This window comes from Molossus molossus, unplaced genomic scaffold, assembly GCF_014108415.1.
Source record: "Molossus molossus isolate mMolMol1 unplaced genomic scaffold, mMolMol1.p scaffold_m16_p_1, whole genome shotgun sequence".
Taxonomy (NCBI): Eukaryota; Metazoa; Chordata; class Mammalia; order Chiroptera; family Molossidae; genus Molossus; species Molossus molossus.
Window position 1 is genome coordinate 136,984,314 of NW_023425344.1, and position 18,450 is coordinate 137,002,763.

General features: G+C 36.7%; 1 protein-coding gene and 1 non-coding gene across 6 annotated transcripts in view; both read left to right on the forward strand.

Annotated features, from left to right (window-relative positions):
• PRPF39 (pre-mRNA processing factor 39) overlaps positions 1-18,085 on the forward strand; it is a 38,924-nt gene extending 20,839 nt beyond the window's left edge. For 3 of the 5 annotated variants that reach the window (XM_036273092.1, XM_036273102.1, XM_036273111.1), the window contains 10 exons: positions 3,414-3,581; positions 7,566-7,731; positions 8,176-8,283; positions 10,389-10,553; positions 10,863-10,989; positions 11,344-11,612; positions 12,449-12,633; positions 15,426-15,500; positions 17,107-17,227; positions 17,428-18,085. In XM_036273092.1, the coding sequence (XP_036128985.1) occupies positions 3,414-3,581; positions 7,566-7,731; positions 8,176-8,283; positions 10,389-10,553; positions 10,863-10,989; positions 11,344-11,612; positions 12,449-12,633; positions 15,426-15,500; positions 17,107-17,227; positions 17,428-17,484 (1,441 nt within the window). In that variant the 3' untranslated portion in view covers positions 17,485-18,085. The remainder of the gene's footprint in view (positions 1-3,413; positions 3,582-7,565; positions 7,732-8,175; positions 8,284-10,388; positions 10,554-10,862; positions 10,990-11,343; positions 11,613-12,448; positions 12,634-15,425; positions 15,501-17,106; positions 17,228-17,427) is intronic. The other 2 variants (XM_036273073.1, XM_036273082.1) reach the window with 1 other exon arrangement.
• LOC118622703 lies at positions 11,682-11,767 on the forward strand. Its single transcript, XR_004958113.1, has one exon. It is a non-coding gene; the product is annotated as a small nucleolar RNA SNORD127 (small nucleolar RNA).
• Positions 18,086-18,450: the final 365 nt, after the last annotated feature.

Genomic DNA, 18,450 nt, shown 5'->3' on the forward strand with positions numbered 1-18,450 from the left:
ACATGATCCAACCCGGGCTGGGGACAAACTGCAACCAAGGTACGCGCCCTTAGCGGGAACTGAACCCAGGTCTCTCTGGACCACAGGCCAACGCTCTAACCTCTGAACCAAACCGGCCAGGGCTATTGTGTATATTCTTTTTTTTTTTTTTAAATCCTCACCTGAGGACATTTTTTGGTATTTTGTTCAGATAGAGTGGGAGGGGGAGAGAGAGAGAGAAACATTCACGTGAAAGGGACACATTGAGTAGCTGCCACCCACACAACCCAATCAGGGCTGGGGACACACCGCAACTGAGGCACGTGCCCTTAGCAGGAACCGAACCCTGGTCTCTCGGGACCGCAGGCCCACGCTCCAACCGCTGAGCCAAACCAGCCAGGGCTATTGTGTATATTCTTATTTTGATAATTTTTTCCCTTGGATTTTGCTGTTGTTTTTAATATCCAAGAATCTTTCTTGTTCCTTGTACCTTTTGTCATATTTTCCTATTGTTATATGGCTACATTTATTTTATTATTTCTTTGAGGGTATTAAGGATAGTTCAAGTTTTCCTCTGCTCCTAGTACTGTTTCCTCTGAATTTTTTTTTTGTTTGTGTTTTATCTCTGACATATCTGATTACTGCTTATGTTAAAGATTGGATAGTAATAAACTGGATGGAAACTGTGTATCTAACCCATTTTTAGCTAGCCTGGAGGACTTCATAGTGTAATGATCAGGTGGCCACTCCATTTCTGTTGGACTCCCAGTGTTGGTATCTTTATATCTTATTCCTATGCCAAGTAGTTTCTTCACTGAAGGGTAATCTGAACTTCCTGGGAAATGTATGCCTAGTTTCTGAATTCCCGTAGCTGGGCAGGACATGAGATTTAAGGTCTCTCTGATTCATTAATCAGATCTTTTTTTTTTAACATTATGTCTTTACTTCATTACCTTTTTATCATCTTCTCTCTCCGAACTCCCTCCACTTTCTTAGTGCTTGGTACATTGATTTCCTAAATTATGTTGGGTTTCTGTACAGAAACATGTACTTTACTCTCTTGAAAACCTCACACACAAACATGTACGCATGTACACGTACAGTACACACTTGTAATCCTTCATCTGTATATATGAAACATTTCCTATAGTTTTGGTACACCTTTTAATTTGTTTAGGGTGTCTTTTTATCATATAGAGGTTTTGTTTTTCTTCATGTTCAGTATTCAATCTTTTATTGGTTTCTGAGTTTTCTGCCTATCTTGCCAAGAATATATAAATCTTCTATTTTCTTCTAATTTTTAAAATAGTTTAAAAAAATCATTCATCTGGCAATTACATTGTGTCCTTTGTGAAATAGAGATTAATCTTTTATTTTTTTCAATTATTGAATAGTCCAACTTTTCTGCATTTATTTAAAATACTTCTTATCATATACTACATTCTTAAATATACATTGTTATGTATATTAAATTATCAAATATGCATTGATATGTTCTGTTGATTCATTTCTTCTGTTCTCAGCCAGTGCTATTGCTTCCTAGTTTGTTTTGAAATCTTTCAGGAAAATTCATTGTGTGTTGTCCTCATGCAAAATATTTTACATTTTTTTGTATCTAGATGAATGTTAGAGTTTGTTTTTCCTGTTTCACCCAAAATTTGTTAGAGCTTTCATTAGGATTCTGTTATAGATGTAGATTAATTTAGGTAGTATAGTTTTATACTGTTAGAAATTCCTCTAGATTATAAAATATATTTTTGAAAATATGTATCTAAACGTTTTATCCTGTTTAGATTTCAAATCTAGTTATTTAACATTGCTTACAGAAAAATCTCTTAAGCCCTGGCCGGTTTGGCTCAGCAGTTAGAGTGCTGGCCTGCGGTCCAGAGAGACCCAGGTTCAGTTCCCACTAAGGGCACGCACCTCGGTTGCAGTTTGTCCCTGGCCCGGGTTGGGTTGTGTGGGAGGCAGCCACTCCATGTGTTCCTTTCACGTCGATGTTTCCTTCTCTCTCTCTCTTCCTCTGTCTCCCTCCCACTCTATCTGAACAAAAAATGGAAAAATATCCTCGAGTGAGGATTAAAAAAAAGAAGAAGAAATCTCTTTACATTAGTTAGGTATTTAAAAATATATGTTTTTGTAGTAAACTATAATTGTGTGGAATTTTAGAATCAGGAGAGACTTTTGAGAGTTTTAAAATTTAAAAATTTTTTGTTACCTTACAATGCAGCTTGATCCCTTCTTGGAGTTATTTTGCCAGAAAATTATTCCTTTAATTGATAATACTAATTGTCTCTATCTTCTGCCCTAAATGAATCCATTCAACAGACATTTCAATTTTAACAAATATATGTTTGCAGTGTATGTTTTGCATTGTAATTTTATGTAAGGTAAAATTACATAAAAGTACATTTATGTATTCTCACTTTTTTAAAAGCAACCTGTCATACACTTCTTTATTATTCCTTCTGTCTTTTAATCTCCATTTGTATAGAAAGCAATTGAATATAATTTTTAATTTAGCATTTTTATTTAAAAAAATTTTTAATTGAAGTTTTATTGACATATATTGAAGTTGTAGCCCTCTTATCTACAATTTCCCTTTTTAGTTTCCATTACCTGGTCAACAATGGTCTGAATATATTAATTGGAAAACTTCAAAAATGAACAGTTCATACGTTTCAAATTGTGAGCTGTTCTGAGTAGTGTGATGAAATCTTGTGCCTTCCTGTTTGGTTGTGTCCGAGACGGGAATCATTCCTTTGTCCTTTGTATCCATGCTGTGTACGCTACCCGCTTGTTAGTCCCTTTAGTGGCCTTCTAGATTATCAGATTGACTGTTGCAGTATCGCAGTGCTTGTGTGTTCAAGTAACCCTTATTTTACTTAATATTGGACTCAAAGCACAAGAGTAGTGATTCTGATGATTCAGGTATGCCAAGGAAAAGCCATAAAGTGCTTCCTTTAAGTGAAAACGTGAAAGTTCTCGACTTAATAAGGAAAGAAAAAATGTCGTATGCTGAGGTCGCTAAGATCTACGGTAAGAACAAATTTTCTATCCATGAAATTATGAAGAAGGAAAAAGAATTTTGTGCTAGGTTGTTGAGAGACCACATTCACATTACTTTATTATAGTATATTATACTTGTTCTATTTTATTTTATTAATTGTGCCTAATGTATAAATTAAACTTTATCAGAGGTATGTATGTACATAGGAAAAAAACATAGGTTGTATTCAGTACTATCTATGGTTTTAGACATCTAATGGGGGTCTTGGATCTAATCCCCTGTGGATAAGGGGTAACTACTATAGATCAGTTTGAGGTGTGCAAGTTAATGATTTGACATTTGTATATATTGGAAAGTATAGACATAATATTTTAAAAGTGCATTTATCTTGGAAAGATAATTTAAAGGTAATTTAATTTTTCAGAACTTTTGAGCACGCTGTTCTAGCTGCAGGAACAGATTTCCGATCTGACAGACTGTGGGAAATGTATATAAACTGGGAGAATGAACAGGGAAACCTGAGAGAAGTTACAGCTATATATGATCGTATTCTTGGTATTCCAACACAACTGTATAGTCATCATTTTCAGAGGTAGGTGGAAAAATCAGATTGTTAAAATATATTTGTTTATTCAGGTAATTCTAATATTTAGAAATATCATTTTCTTGACATGTTATATAAGAGTCTATGAGATGCAAGCAGGAATATATTTTCTTGCTTAATAATCACTCTTTAGTCCGGCTGGTGTGGCTGAGTGGTTGAGCATCGACCCATGCACCAAGACCAGGGCTAGGAGAGAACCTGCAATCCAGGTATGTGCCCTTGAACAGGAATTGAACCTAAGACCCTTTGTTCTGTGGGTTAAGGCTCTAACAGCTGAGACAAACTGGCCAGGGCTGTAGGTCTTCTTTGGAGAAGTATCTATTCAAGTCCTTTGCCTGTTTTTTATTTTATTTTATTAAAATTATTTTATTTTATTAAAATTATTTTATTTTATTTATCTTTACCCGAGGACATTTTTTCCATTTTGTCTTCAGATAGCGTGGGAGGGAGAGAGAAAGAGAGAAGCATCGATGTGAAAGGGATACATCGAGTGGCTGCCTCCCACACAACCCAACCAGGACTGGGGACAAACCGCAACTGAGGTACGTGCCCTTAGTGGGAATTGAACCCAGGTGTCTCTGGATCACAGGCCAATGCTCTGACCTCTGAGCCAAATTGTCCAGGGCCCTTTGCCTGTTTTTTAATTGGATTTTTTGTCTTCCTTTTGTTGTGTTGTTTGAGTTCTTTATATATTTTGGAAATTAACACCTTATCGGATATATCATTGGCAAATAGGTTCTCCCGTATAGTTGGTTCCCTTTTCATTTTGATGGTGGTTTCTTTTGTTGTGTAGAAGGTTTTTAGTTTGATGTAGTCCCGTTTGTTTATTTTTCCCTTTTTTTCTTTTGCCCTAGGAGATGTATTGGTTGAGAGAAACGGATGGAGAGGAGAGAGAAAAAAAGATGTGAGAGAGACAGAGAGAGAGATGTCAGAGAGAAATTATCCATCATGTTCAATAGGTTGCCTCCCATATATGCCCCGAGAGGGATGGAACCTGCAACCTAGGTACATGCCCTGACTTTCAATTGAACCCCCATTGTTTTGCTGTATGAGAGGATGCTCCAACCAACTGAACCACCCAACCATGGCAATTTTGAGTTTTGATATTCATTTGAATATTAATGTGCCTGTTTGTACACTGTACACTATTTGTACACTGTGAGTTACCACCCTCTGATTTTTATTTTTATTTTATTTTATTTTTTTAATCCTCACTCGAGGACATCTTTGTATTTATTTTCAGATAGAAGGAGAGGGAGAGAGGGGAAGAGAGAGAGAGAAACATCGATGTGAGAGAGACACATGGACTGGTTGTCACCCACACAACCCCAACCAGGGCTGGGGACAAACTGCATCCGAGATAACGTGCCCTTAGCGGGAACTGAACCCCGGTCTCTTTGGATCGCAGGCCGACGCTCTAACTGCTGAGCCAAACCGGCCAGGGCCACCTTCTGATTTTTAAAAACGAATGCAGTCTAGCCCTTACTGGTGTGGCTCAGTTGGTTGGAATCTCATCCCATACACCCAAAGGTTGTGAGTTCAGTCCCTAGTCCTGGTGCATGTGGGAGGAAGTGGATCAGTGTTTCTCTTTCACATCAATCTCTGTCTGTCTCTCCTTCTCCCCTTTCCTCTCTAAAGTCAATTGAAAAGAATAATAGTTAAAATAAGGCAGTCTGTATTTTTCTCTCCTAGTGGTGAAATGGGTCAAGTTAAGCTTTGAATCCATTGATTTTGCATTATTTAAATTAGTTTTCAGTGTCATTTACTACATTTGTCAGTAGCTGAAATCAATTTTAAGAAACTTGGGGGAAAATTCATAATTTTGGAATACGTGATACATGTACAACCATGTCTAATAATTACATTGAAGAGGTAGGTTTGAGTCAAAGGCTAGGTCAGAATATGAAAGACTTTAAGGAGATTAGATTTTAGTTTGACAGCCGGGTAAGCCTACTGAAAAGATTTTGGTAGGGAGGGGCTTATGATCATGTTTACTATTTTTTTCCATTTTACTTTTTTAAACAAAATTTTATTTTAGAGAGAAACATTGATTTGTTGTTCCACTTATTTATGCATTCATTGGTTGATTCTTGTATGTACCCTGACATGAGATCGAACCCACAACTTTGGTGTATGGGGACATTGCTCAAACCAACTGAGATACCCATCCAGGGCTCTTTTTTACTTTTTGTTAAACTAATTTTTGTTGTTATTCCTTACCCAATGATATTTTTTCACTGATTTTTAGAGAGAGTAGAAGGGGGGTGGGCAGAAAAAGAGAGAGAGAGGAACATCTACGTGAGAGACATACATCAATTGATTGCCTCCTGCATGACCCCAACCAGGGCCAGGGATTGAACCTGCAACCCAAGTATGTGCCCTTGACTGTGAATTGAACCCATGGCCCCTTTAGTCGATGGGCCAACACTGTTGAGCCAAACAGCCCAGGGCTCATTTTTACTTTTTTAGAACATTTTTGATAGTAGTATTGGGCTGGGTGTGAGAAATGTGAGACGGGCTGGAAGACAAGTTTATGTTTATCTATGTGAAAAGTGAGCAGTGCATGAAGATGTATTTAGAAGGTAGAATCAGTAGGACCCAATATTCAGTGGTATCTAAGTAATAAGTAAGGTGGAAGGGGCTGGGAAACTGATTCATTGACAGTGCCTTTAATCAAGATTAGAAATGTCAGGGGTGTTTGTTGATTTATGGATGAAGATGACACATTTAGTTTAAGATTTTTGTATATAAGCTTCCAAATTGAGATAGTATAGATACTTAGCTCCTGAAATTAGTGTTTTTAATTAAAATGTGTGTGTGTGTGTTGGCCTGGCCGGTGTGGCTCGGTGGTTGAGCGTCAACCCATGCACCAAGAGTTTCCTGGTTCGATTCCCGGTCAGGGCACATGCCCAAATTTTGGGCCAAATCCCCAGTGGGGGGCATGCAGGAAGCAGCCAATTGATGTTCTCTCTCATCGATGGTTCTCTCTCCCTAAAATAAATTAAAAAAATGTTTGTGTGTGTGTATACATATATTTGTATATGGGAATAAAATGAAATAATTTTTTTCAAAACACTTTTTTCCTAAAATCAATCTATATTTCTTTGTAGTGTGTTAGCAATTGGATATACTAATGTGGGATTTAGGAGAAGGCTTTGGCCTTGAGTTATAGTTCTGAGTCATAGTATAAGTTATTATTTCAAACTGTATTCATATGATTGGCCAGAGAAATATGTAAAAACAGATGAGGAGAAAATGCAGAGTGGAATCCTTGGGAATACTTAGCGTTTAGGGGCATATCTGCCCCTAAGGGGAAACCCTCAAAGGATATCAAGGAGCAGTCAGAGACTTGGAGGAAATCCAAAGAAGTGGTAACTCGGAGCCAAGGGTGAAAAAGATTCTAAAAGGAAGGTGTGGTTATCAGCCTTAAGTACTGAAGACATCATTATTGTAAAGGCTATACTATGAAACCAGTGTTCATTTAATGTTGTGTTCATTTAATGTTGCATATTAGAGGTTCTTTGTGACTTTAGGGCAAATTCATTGGAGTGTTTGATACAAACACATGGATTCAGGAGTAATACGGAGGTGGGAAGGAAATACTAACATTTACAAGTGATCATTTATAATTTAAATATATTTAATTTTACAATAACTTTTCAAGATAGGTATTGTATCATTTTACAGATGAGAAAACCAAGATTTAGAGAAGGGAAAAACTTTACTTAAGTCAAATAACTAATAATGGACAGAACTAGGGTTTCAATTTATGCCTGTCCACTCCTCTTCATTCCATTGCAAAGCCCGAAGAAGATGAAGATGTTTGTATACTGTTTTATCAAATACTAGGTTTTTACAGTTACGAAGTAGAAAGGGTTTGTGTTTGCTTTCTTTCTTTAAATTAGAGGTCCTATGAAAGAGTAATGTGTGGTAGGAATTAAGAGAGCATGTATTTTTATTGTTTTCCTTTAGATTTAAAGAACATGTACAGAATAACTTGCCTAGAGATCTTCTGACTGGCGAACAGTTTATTCAGCTGCGAAGGGAACTAGCTTCTGTAAATGGACATAGTGGTGATGATGGTCCTCCTGGTGATGATCTGCCATCAGGAATTGAAGACATAACTGATCCAGCGAAGGTAATTAGACTTACTGAAAAATACTTTAGTGCATGAGAAACTAGATAGATTTTATATCCCTTACCTGCTTATATGGTATGACTTGTAACTCATATAAAGTTAATTTCTGATTTAGGCAAGTGGGAATTCTTTAGCTGATATGGTTTACATAGAGATTTAAGTAGAGAATTTATTTTACTATGAAACATCTTGAAATAACTTAAGAGGAATATTTTGCCTACATTGTGATGTAACCATATTTAAAAAAACACATCAGAAACTGGTCTGATAGAAAATTCTGTTATACATTTTAGTAGTGTTAATTGTACTTGCACAAAATTGTTAATAGTTTAAAACCCACCAGTATTCTAAGACTGAAGTATGTATGTAAATGTCAGCAGTGATATTTTAAAATTTCAGTATATAATTTGTGTGATTTTAAATTTTTTTCTTTTTCTTCCCAAGCTAATTACTGAAATAGAAAACATGAGGCACAGAATCATTGAAATTCATCAAGAAATGTTTAATTATAATGAGCATGAAGTTAGTAAAAGGTGGACATTTGAAGAAGGTGTAAGTGTTTTTGTTTTGTAATTGGGTTGAAAACATACCAATAGGAATAATGTATTTTTCAGTTTCAAATAATGTCTAATTGCTACTTTTTCTTTATTTTTGCTTATTTAAGTAATAACTTACAGCGTTTGTCCCATTTGTTGCCACCATTATCAATTTTACCATTTTTCAATGATCAATTTTAGAATCTTACTGAATTCAGACTTGCTTGAATTACAAGATACTTCTTTAATCTGAACCATACTTTTTATAATTGTTCGAGGTTTTTTTTTTTTATTCTCATCCAAGGATATGTTTTTATTTATTCTAGAGAGGAAGGAAGAGGGAGAGAGAGAGAAACATTGATGTGAGAGAGAAACATGGATTGGTTGCCTCCTGTATGCACCCTGACTGGGGATTGAACCTGCAACTTGGGTTTGTGCCTGACTGGGAATCTAACCTGTGACCTTGAGGTGTATGGATGATGTGCCAACCAACTGAGCCACACTGTCCAGCGCCAATTCAATTTTTTAAGTCAAATTTATTGAGTTATATTTTACATACAACAAAATACTCCCAGTTTAGATGTACAGTAAAATAAGGTGTGTTTTTTTACAATTCTAATTTTTTAATCCTCACCCAAGGATATTTTTCCATTGATTTTAAGATAGACGGGGGAGAGAGAGAGAGACAGAGAGAGGGAGAGAGAAAGAGAGAGAGAGAGAGAATCATCTATGTGAGAGAGACACATTGATTGGTTGCCTCCCGCATGACCTTGACTGGAACTGAACCTGTGACTCTTTGGTCCACTGGCCGACTTTCTAACCACCAAGCCAAACTGGTCAGGGCTATTTCTGTTTTTAACAGCTTTATTGATATGTAATTAACATATCACATAATTCATTCATTTAAAGTATATAATTTAATAGTTTATAAAATATATTCACAAATAATTACAACTATCACTACAGTCAAAAAAGTTTTATTGATTTGAGAGAGAGAGGACTAGAGGGGAGGGTGGAGAGGGAGAGACAGAGAGATAGAGAGACAGAGAGGCATCAACATGAGGGAGAAACATTGATCAGATGCTTCCTGAATATGACCCAACTGGGGTTCAAACCCACTACCTTTCGGTATAAGCCACACCAGCCAGGGAACTGTAGTCAATTTTTGCACATTTTCTTCACCTCATAAAGAAACCCTTCATAGCCTTCAGCTCTCCTCTATTCTTTTACTCATTTGACACCCCTCAACCTTAGCCCCAGCCATAAGGTACCACTTTCTGTTTTTATAGATTTCCCTATTCTGGCCATTTATTTGAATGAAATAGTTCAGTATCATTATCCTCAGAGGATTGGTTCCAGGACCCCTGTGGATACAAAAATCCTTGGATGCTCAAGTTTCTTACATAAAATGGCACAGTATTTGCATAGGGTACAGCAGAGTATGCGCCTACACATCACTTTATTCATTTGTATTCAGCATAGTGCTTGGAGTGTAGCAAAATCAAGTTTTGGTTTTTGGGACTTGCCAATATTTTTTTCCCATTTGTGGTTGGTTAAATCCATGGGTGTAAACCCTTGGATGTTGAGAGCCAACTGTATGTGTTGGGTTTTTTTTTTTTTTTGTGCCTGGCTAGTAAAATGATTTTTGACAAGTGTCTTTACATTGCAGTCACCACAAAAATAAGGATATAGCAGTATTCTGTCATCCCAAAATCCCCTTGGCCCCTTTCCAGGCAATAACCCCATTCCACTCCTGGTTCCAGGAAACCACTGATCTGTTTTCTGTTCCTAACCATACTTAACAAAGAATAAGAGTTCCTGAACATTAAAAAAAAGAGTATTTCTGTTATAGGTTTTTCATTTTAATCATGAAATACGGTGATTAAAATTTTTGGTATGTTAACAATTATATTTATAATTCAAATAATTTTTTTTTTTTTTTTTGGTACGTGCCCCTAGCGGAAACTGAACCCAGGACTCTCTGGTCCGCAGGCTGACGCTCCAACCGCTGAGCCAAACCGGCCTGGGCAATAATTCAAATAATTTATATTGTTACTTTGGTCATGCATATTTTGGTGGTTGTGTTGGTTTACTTTCATTGCCATGCCATTTTTATTACAGATTAAAAGACCTTATTTTCATGTGAAACCACTGGAAAAGGCACAACTAAAAAACTGGAAAGAATACTTAGAATTCGAAATTGAAAATGGGACTCATGAACGGGTTGTAGTTCTCTTTGAAAGATGTGTCATATCATGTGCCCTCTATGAGGAGTTTTGGATTAAGGTAGGACATTTATATGCTGTGAAACTTGAATACATTATAAACATTGACAGTGACTAACCATTTTGTACTTCTGTTGAATGTTGTTCATATAACTATATCTGTTGCATTAGGAGATGGTCTGCTTGCAACCAGATTTGACTGCTGCATATGCCAACCTCGTTGCCTCTCTTCGTCCTTCCTTACAGAAACTAGTCTAGTGGTTCAATAAAGGTGCTGAATGGGTTTAAAATAGAATTTTATCGTTCTGTCACATATTTAATGGCTTGTTCAACTGTAAATTATTCAGTATTTCCTCTGTTTCTGATGTAGTATGCCAAGTACATGGAAAACCATAGCATTGAAGGAGTGAGGCATGTCTTCAGCAGAGCTTGCACTATTCATCTCCCAAAGAAACCCATGGTACATATGCTTTGGGCAGCTTTTGAGGAGCAGCAGGGTAAGAATGAGGAAACAGTTGATATTTGGGGGATTTTTAGTTATTTCTGGATAAAGATATAGCAATGGAACTTTGAGGGATAGGGTAGAGGTCAGTACAATTTTTCTGTAAAGGGCCAGATAGTAAATACTTCATTTAGGTTTTGCAGGCTGCATGGCCTCTTTCCTCATAACTGCCATTGTAGCCCCATAGCAGCCATAGACGATACAGAAACAAAAGAGCACATTCCATTTTTGAAAAATTAAAAACAGGCAGAGGGCTATTTAGGCTGTGGGCTATAACTTGGCAGTACCTGGCATAAAGGATATTTCAGAAATTTAAACAAAAACATGAACATTTAATTACTATTTCTAGGTAATGTTAATGAAGCCAGGAATATCTTGAGAACATTTGAAGAATGTGTTCTAGGATTGGCAATGGTTCGTTTGAGAAGAGTAAGTTTAGAACGACGACATGGAAATATGGAAGAAGCTGAACATTTGCTTCAGGATGCCATCAAGAATGCCAAATCAAATAATGAATCATCGTTTTATGCTATCAAACTAGCCCGGCATCTTTTCAAAATACAAAAAAATGTTGCAAAATCAAAAAAGGTGCTTTTGGAAGCAATTGAAAGAGACAAAGTATGTATTTGTGTTTTTTTGAATATCATCCATAAAGTAGTGGTCATTTTTGTTTTTTAATTTTTATTTTGGCAACTATGATGAAACATTTGGTCTGTATGTAATATATTTAATTACTAAATGAAGACAACAGTCCCTCTAAACTGATGTTGCCATTCTTTTAAATTATAAATAAAAAGGTTACAGACATTGTAACACTCCATTTTCTCCACATTTAGAAATTTTATAGCAAATATGCTGATTAAGTAGAGTAGAGGGCCTGGGAGAACAAAAGTATGGCAGATGCGTATGCTATAGGAAATATAACAGTGAGATGATTCTCCTTTCTCAAAGTATTTCTTTTTATATGTCAATTGATAAGAAGCAGTGTTAGGAAATATCTCATTGTGTTTATGTTTAGCTGATCCCAGGTCTTAGACACAGGTTTATAACAGTTTGCTTCCAGCTGCAGTTTAAGATGATTATCTACAGTTGTAAAGATTTAATTTATTGGGAAGTATAAAGATCTTTTTTTTGTGTTTTAGCTTATATTTGTCATGGTATGTCAAGCCACATGAAACTCAAGATAGGATATAGGGCTTTAATTTATTGGCACTGAACAATTTACATACTGTTTGGGAAATACTAGGTGATGTACTATCAATATGGTAATTAGTTTTTACTCATTTCAATGAATGCTGAAAGTATTTAATATGAGTTACATTTTAACACCATACAATGTTCCAATATTGAATTTTTCAAATTGAGACATGAAAATTAGGGTATTTTAAATATCTGCCTTTGGTCTTATCAAAATATCTAAGAAATATTATTGATTGATACTGCTTTTTACACAGGAGAACACAAAGTTATACCTCAATTTACTTGAAATGGAATATAGTGGTGACCTCAAACAAAATGAAGAAAATATCCTAAATTGTTTTGACAAAGCTATACATGGTTCATTACCTATTAAAATGAAAATTACATTTTCTCAGAGAAAAGTGGAATTTCTTGAAGATTTTGGTTCAGATGTTAATAAGTAAGATATTATATATTATCTATTTAAATAGTAAATAAGCTTTGATAATTCTGGTTGAGAATTTTATGATTAGTAAAAATTAATATATTGTTAAAGTATTTGCTTAGGTTACTTTTTCATCAGGTATATGTGGGGTAAATTCAGTTTTGCAGATGTGTATGTGTTTAATAGTAGGACATAGGGTTTTTATTTCCTTCCAAACTGTTTCAGAATTGTAGCATGAGTGGATGAGGGAAGGCTGGAAGCAGCAATACCATGAAAAAGGAAATGAGTCAAGGACTGAACCTTGAAACAAACATTTGGTGTATAGGCCACTAAAAGTGGAAGGGGTTAATCTGGAATAAGAACGCTATTATTTCAGATTGGAAAAGAGGGTGGTCATGGTTCTACAGATGATGCCTGATGGCCTCATCTTTGTGCATTGTAAAAGGCTGAAAATTGAGGGTAATACAAGAGTTCACTCTAGGAGATTTAGGAAAAGGACAAGTTTAAAATTTAAATTGGCAAAATAGAAGAGTAGAAATTTATCAGACTTGCTGTGATTCCATTCTTATATGATTCTAGTAAGGAAATATCTCAGTTCCTGTTAGGCCTGTGCCTTCTTGAATTACTCTAATTTAGAGTGATTTCCATTGAAACAGCTGTTGATAAAATAAGAATTAGTTTTGTGTCTCTGTATTTACATGTGTGTATATATACATTCTTGATGGCTGAGTAAAATTTTAAACTAAGAATCATTTAACATGATTTCCATTTTGATACAGTGGTATTTATGTGCTTGGCTTAAATATAAGAATTATCTAATATTACTTAACTTTCTAATGAAGGGTATAGGTACTGTTATTTTTTTAATGGATGAAAAGAGGTTTAAAGAGATTAGGCATTATTTTCCAGGGTCACTTAGCTATTAAATTGTGCAGCTAGGTTTAGAACCTACTTCACAGTCTGTACTCTTAAGCATCTCATGTCCTGTATACTTAATGTCTTCTGTTCATTTTGCACTGACGAAATTATATAAGAAATGGGATATGTAATTCTAGCTTTTAGTCTAGTTGGATGGTACCATGATCAGAGAAAATACCTATGTTATGAGGTAGCGTATAACTTAAGGCTCGGGATCAGAATGGATTTGTCATCCTTCATAGGGGAGGTGGGGCTTCATTTAGTTAACTACTGGATACTGATAAGCTAAGAAGAGGATAAAATGTAAAAGCAAGTTAAAATTCATGTAAAAATAACATGATTGGAGGGTTTTCTGAAATAGAAGAAGTGTTGATTATGCTCTACGTTGAAAACTAGGCTGAGTTCAGAGAACATGCAGTACACAGTTGACCATAGGAAGGTATTAGAGTTTTGACTGAGATTAAATGACATTTTATTTTTTTTTTTGTTTAAAAATATGTTTTTATTGCTTTTTTAGAGAGAGAGGAAGGGGAAGAGAAATTGAAACATTGATGTGAGAGAGAGACATTGATCGGCTGCCCCCTGCAGACCCCCCACTGAGGATCGAGCCCAAAACCTGGACATATGCCCTGACCGGGAATTGAACCAGGACCTCTCAGTCCATGGGATGGCACGCAGTCCACTGAGCCACACTGGCACTTATCTTTTCAATCATTAATAACCAATCATACTGTAGTTTTATGTTAGTTCTAATACAGTTTATTATATGGCCAAATTTTATTTATTTATTTTTTATTTTCTTTATCCTCACCCAAGGACATTTTTCCATTTTTTGTTCAGATAGAGTGGGAGGGAGAGAGAGGAAGAGAGAGAGAGAGAGAGAAACATCGACGTGAAAGGGACACATCGAGTGGCTGCCACCCACACGACCAACCAGGGCCGGGGACAAACTGCAACTGAGGTACACGCCCTTAGCGGGAACCAAACCCGGGTCTCTCGGGACCGCAGGCGGATGCTCTAACCACTGAGCAAAACCGGCCAGGGCCACATGGCTAAATTTTTTTTTTTTTTTTATCCTCACCCGAGGACATTTTTCCATTTTTTGTACAGATAGAGTGGGAGGGGGAGAGAGAGAGAGAGAGAGAGAAACATCGACGTGAAAGGGACACATCGAGTGGCTGCCACCCGCACGACCAACCAGGGCCGGGGACAAACTGCAACCGAGGTACATGCCCTTAGCGGGAACCGAACCCGGGTCTCTCCGGACCGCAGGCCGACGCTCTAACCACTGAGCCAAACCGGCCAGGGCTACATGGCTAAATTTTAAATACACTTTATCTCTACTGGTGGCAGGTGTCTTCAGCAGCATTGTTAAATTAGATTCAAAAGTGTACAAATTGTAGAATTGTCAAATTTCATGTTACACTGGACAAAAACCATCATCAAGGTTCTTGTCTTAATTGTGTCATAGATTCTAAGGCAGGTTCTCCCCATATATTAAAAATGACAAACACAGGTAACTCCTGGCCAGCATCCCATCACCTTTGGCCAACATTCACTTTTCCAGTAGCTCATCAAAAATTCTGGGACTCCTGGTTTGAGTCATGTTCTCATCTCTAAGCCAGTCACTGGTCAGGGGTATAACGTAATTAGCCAGGCCTATATCTTTGAACCACATGGTGTGATAAGAAAAGTACATGGCAGTGGTTTCCCAAAGGAAATAAATAAAACAAGGTAGCCTGCTGGCTTACTTAAAAAATGAAAATAAAATAAAAGGATGTTCATTGCAACATACTTTGTTTTTCTAAGTAGGAATAACTAAAAAACTAAAAATTTTAACGTTTTGGTTTTTATATATTCCAGTGAATTTCTTTTTTATTCCTTCTCAGGCTTTTGAATGCTTATGATGAACATCAAACACTCCTAAAAGAACAGGATTCTTTGAAAAGGAAAGCAGAAAATGGGTATGTACATATTTATTTAATCGGGAAGGGATGCTTAAAAGAAGATATTTCAACTCTGGCTGGTTTCCTCAGTGGTTAGAGCATCGGCCTGTGGACCAAAGAGTTGTAGGTTCGATTCCCAGTCAAAGGCACATACTTGGGTTGCAGGTTAGATCCCTGGCCCCAGTTGCAGTCGTGTGGGAGGTAACCAATTGATGTGTCTCTCTGCCATCCGAGTTTCTCCCCCTCCCTCCCTTCCACTCTATCAAAAAATTAATGGAAAAATATTGAGTGAGCATTAACAACAACAAAAGAACACATTTTATTATGGAAATGCCTTTAAAGACAAATATATATATATATATATATATATATATATATATATATGTATATATTATCCTCACCTGGTATGTTTATTGATTTTTAGAGAGGGGGGGAGAGAGAAGACAAATAATTTTGCTGTTGTTAATCCTAAACTGAGGATATTTTTTCCATTGATTGATTTTTTATTTTTTAGAGAGTGGGAGGGAGAAACATAGATTGGCTGCCTCCCACAGGTGCCTCTGCCACCAGGGCCGAGGATCAAACCTGTAACCCATGCACATACTGTTGACCAGAAATCGAACCCATGTCCCCTTGGTGCATGAGCTAACTAACGCTCTAATCACTGAACCACATAGGCCAGGGCAACAAATATTTTGTAAATCCTCACCCGAGGGTATGCTTTCATTTATTTTCAGACAGAGTGCGAGGGGGAGAGAGAGAGAGAGAGAGCAACAGAAACATCAATGTGACAGAGACACATCGAATAGCCGCACCACCCAACCAGGGCTAGGGACCAAACCACAACCAAGGCACATGCCCGATTGGAATCGAACCCGCAACTCTTTGGTCTGAGGGCTGACGCTCCAACTGCTGAGCCATATCAGCCCGTTACAACAAATATTTTTTAAATCCTCATCCGAGGACATTTTTCCATTTTTTGTACAGACAGAGTGGGAGGGAGAGAGAGGAAGAGAGAGAGAGGGAAACATCGATGTGAAAGGGACACATCGAGTGGCTGCCACCCGCACGACCAACCAGGGCCGGGGACTGCAACCGAGGTACATGCCCTTAGCGGGAACCGAACCCGGGTCTCTCCGGACCGCAGGCGGACGCTCTAACCGCTGAGCCAAACCGGCCAGGGCACAACAAATATTTTTAAATGTTACCTTTGTGTTGTGGTAATTTAGATACTTTTTTTTTCATGATTTGCAAAAATTGTATACAACTGAATGGTTGAGAACATCAGTAAAACAAATGTACACAGGTGACATTTATCTTTATTAAAGTACTTACCTGTAGGGGTTTTTAAAAGTTTCCATTTGAGCCTTGGGCTGTTTTGCTAAGTGGTTAGAGCATTAACCTGCGGTCCAGAGAGACCTGGGTTTGGTTCCCGCTAATGGCATGTACCTTGGTTGCAGTTTGTCCCTGGTCCTGGTTGGGTCGTGCGGGTGGCAACCACTGGATGTGTCCCTTTCACGTCAATGTTTCTTCGCCCCACTCTATCTGAACAACAAATGGAAAAAATGTTCTCGGGTGAGGATAAAAATTAATAATAAAAGTTTGCATTTGACCTTTTATTTAGATCTGAAGAACCAGAGGAAAAGAAAGTACATACAGAAGATACAACTTCATCATCTACACAGATGACTGATGGTGATTTACAGGCAAATCAAGCTGCATATAATTATAGTGCCTGGTATCAAGTGAGTTCACATAATTATAAATGAATTTTCTGTTCATAGATGTTATTAGAAAGGCATAAATTAGGATAGTCTTTTTTTTTTCCCCAGAAAAAATAAACTCTTCTTCTGTTCCAGATTGTATAATACATTATCTTTTGTGGTTAAGTTTTGGAACTCAGTCATAGTTTTTGTATACTAACATGTTTGCTTTTCCCTTTCAGTACAATTACCAGAATCCTTGGAATTATGGACAGTATTATCCTCCTCCTCCAACTTGATGGGAAAATGTAAATATCAGATGGACTGTGTGGAAAGTATGAAGTTTTTTTTGTTTTCAATGAGGGATGTAAACATAAGCTTGTCATATTTGATAACTTGTCTTCCCTGTTTCTGTGTAACATGATTTGTTTAGTAATAGGGAAAAAATGTCACTTAGTAGTTTACCACAGATACGATTTCCTACCATTTATAAAGTTTACTTTTTATTGGAGAACTATTTTTTTGATTTTTGCATTAAGTGGTCTAGAATTCTTTTGCAATGCATTTGCAACAGTTTTGTAGCCTTAAAGGTAGGAAAAAACTGACTGCAAATCATGTCAGTGTAGTACAAGATTCTGAAAATATATAAGGGCTGGTTATTAAGGATTTACCTCTCTGTGTAAAAAAAAAAAAAGGAAAAACCCCACCAAAAAATGGATTTTTAACCTTTGCTGACCAGGTTTTGTCTGTGTATTTAAATTATCCTTGGGAATTTTGATCTAATAGCAGAAAAGATACACTATTAAAATGCTGTCTTGGAATAGAGATTACAAATCAGAAAATCGAATGTTTGCATCCCTTTAAAAAAATGAAAATCATATCAAAAGTATGTTGTTTCAAGAGACTTTGTATTTACAATATTCATGTAAATTTGTGAGCAAGCTTTCATTTTGATCAAACTGATCATCTTCATTTTTGTAATAAAACTTAAGACTCATCCACTAATTGTTATGAATTTATTTGGGGGTTACCTGTTTTTAACTTTATATTCACCATGATGGTTCACTGACTTTCAAGTATGCTTTTCTTGAATTCAGCTATTATCTTCTTGCCAGAATTTCTTAGACTTTTAATTCCTCTCAATCTCTGTGCTTTTGCCTTCTCTAGTATACAGGGATATTTAAAGATTTTAAGATGAGCCCGGCCAGTGTGGTTCAGTGGTTGAATGTCGATCCATGCACCAAGTGGTCGCCGGTTTGATTCTC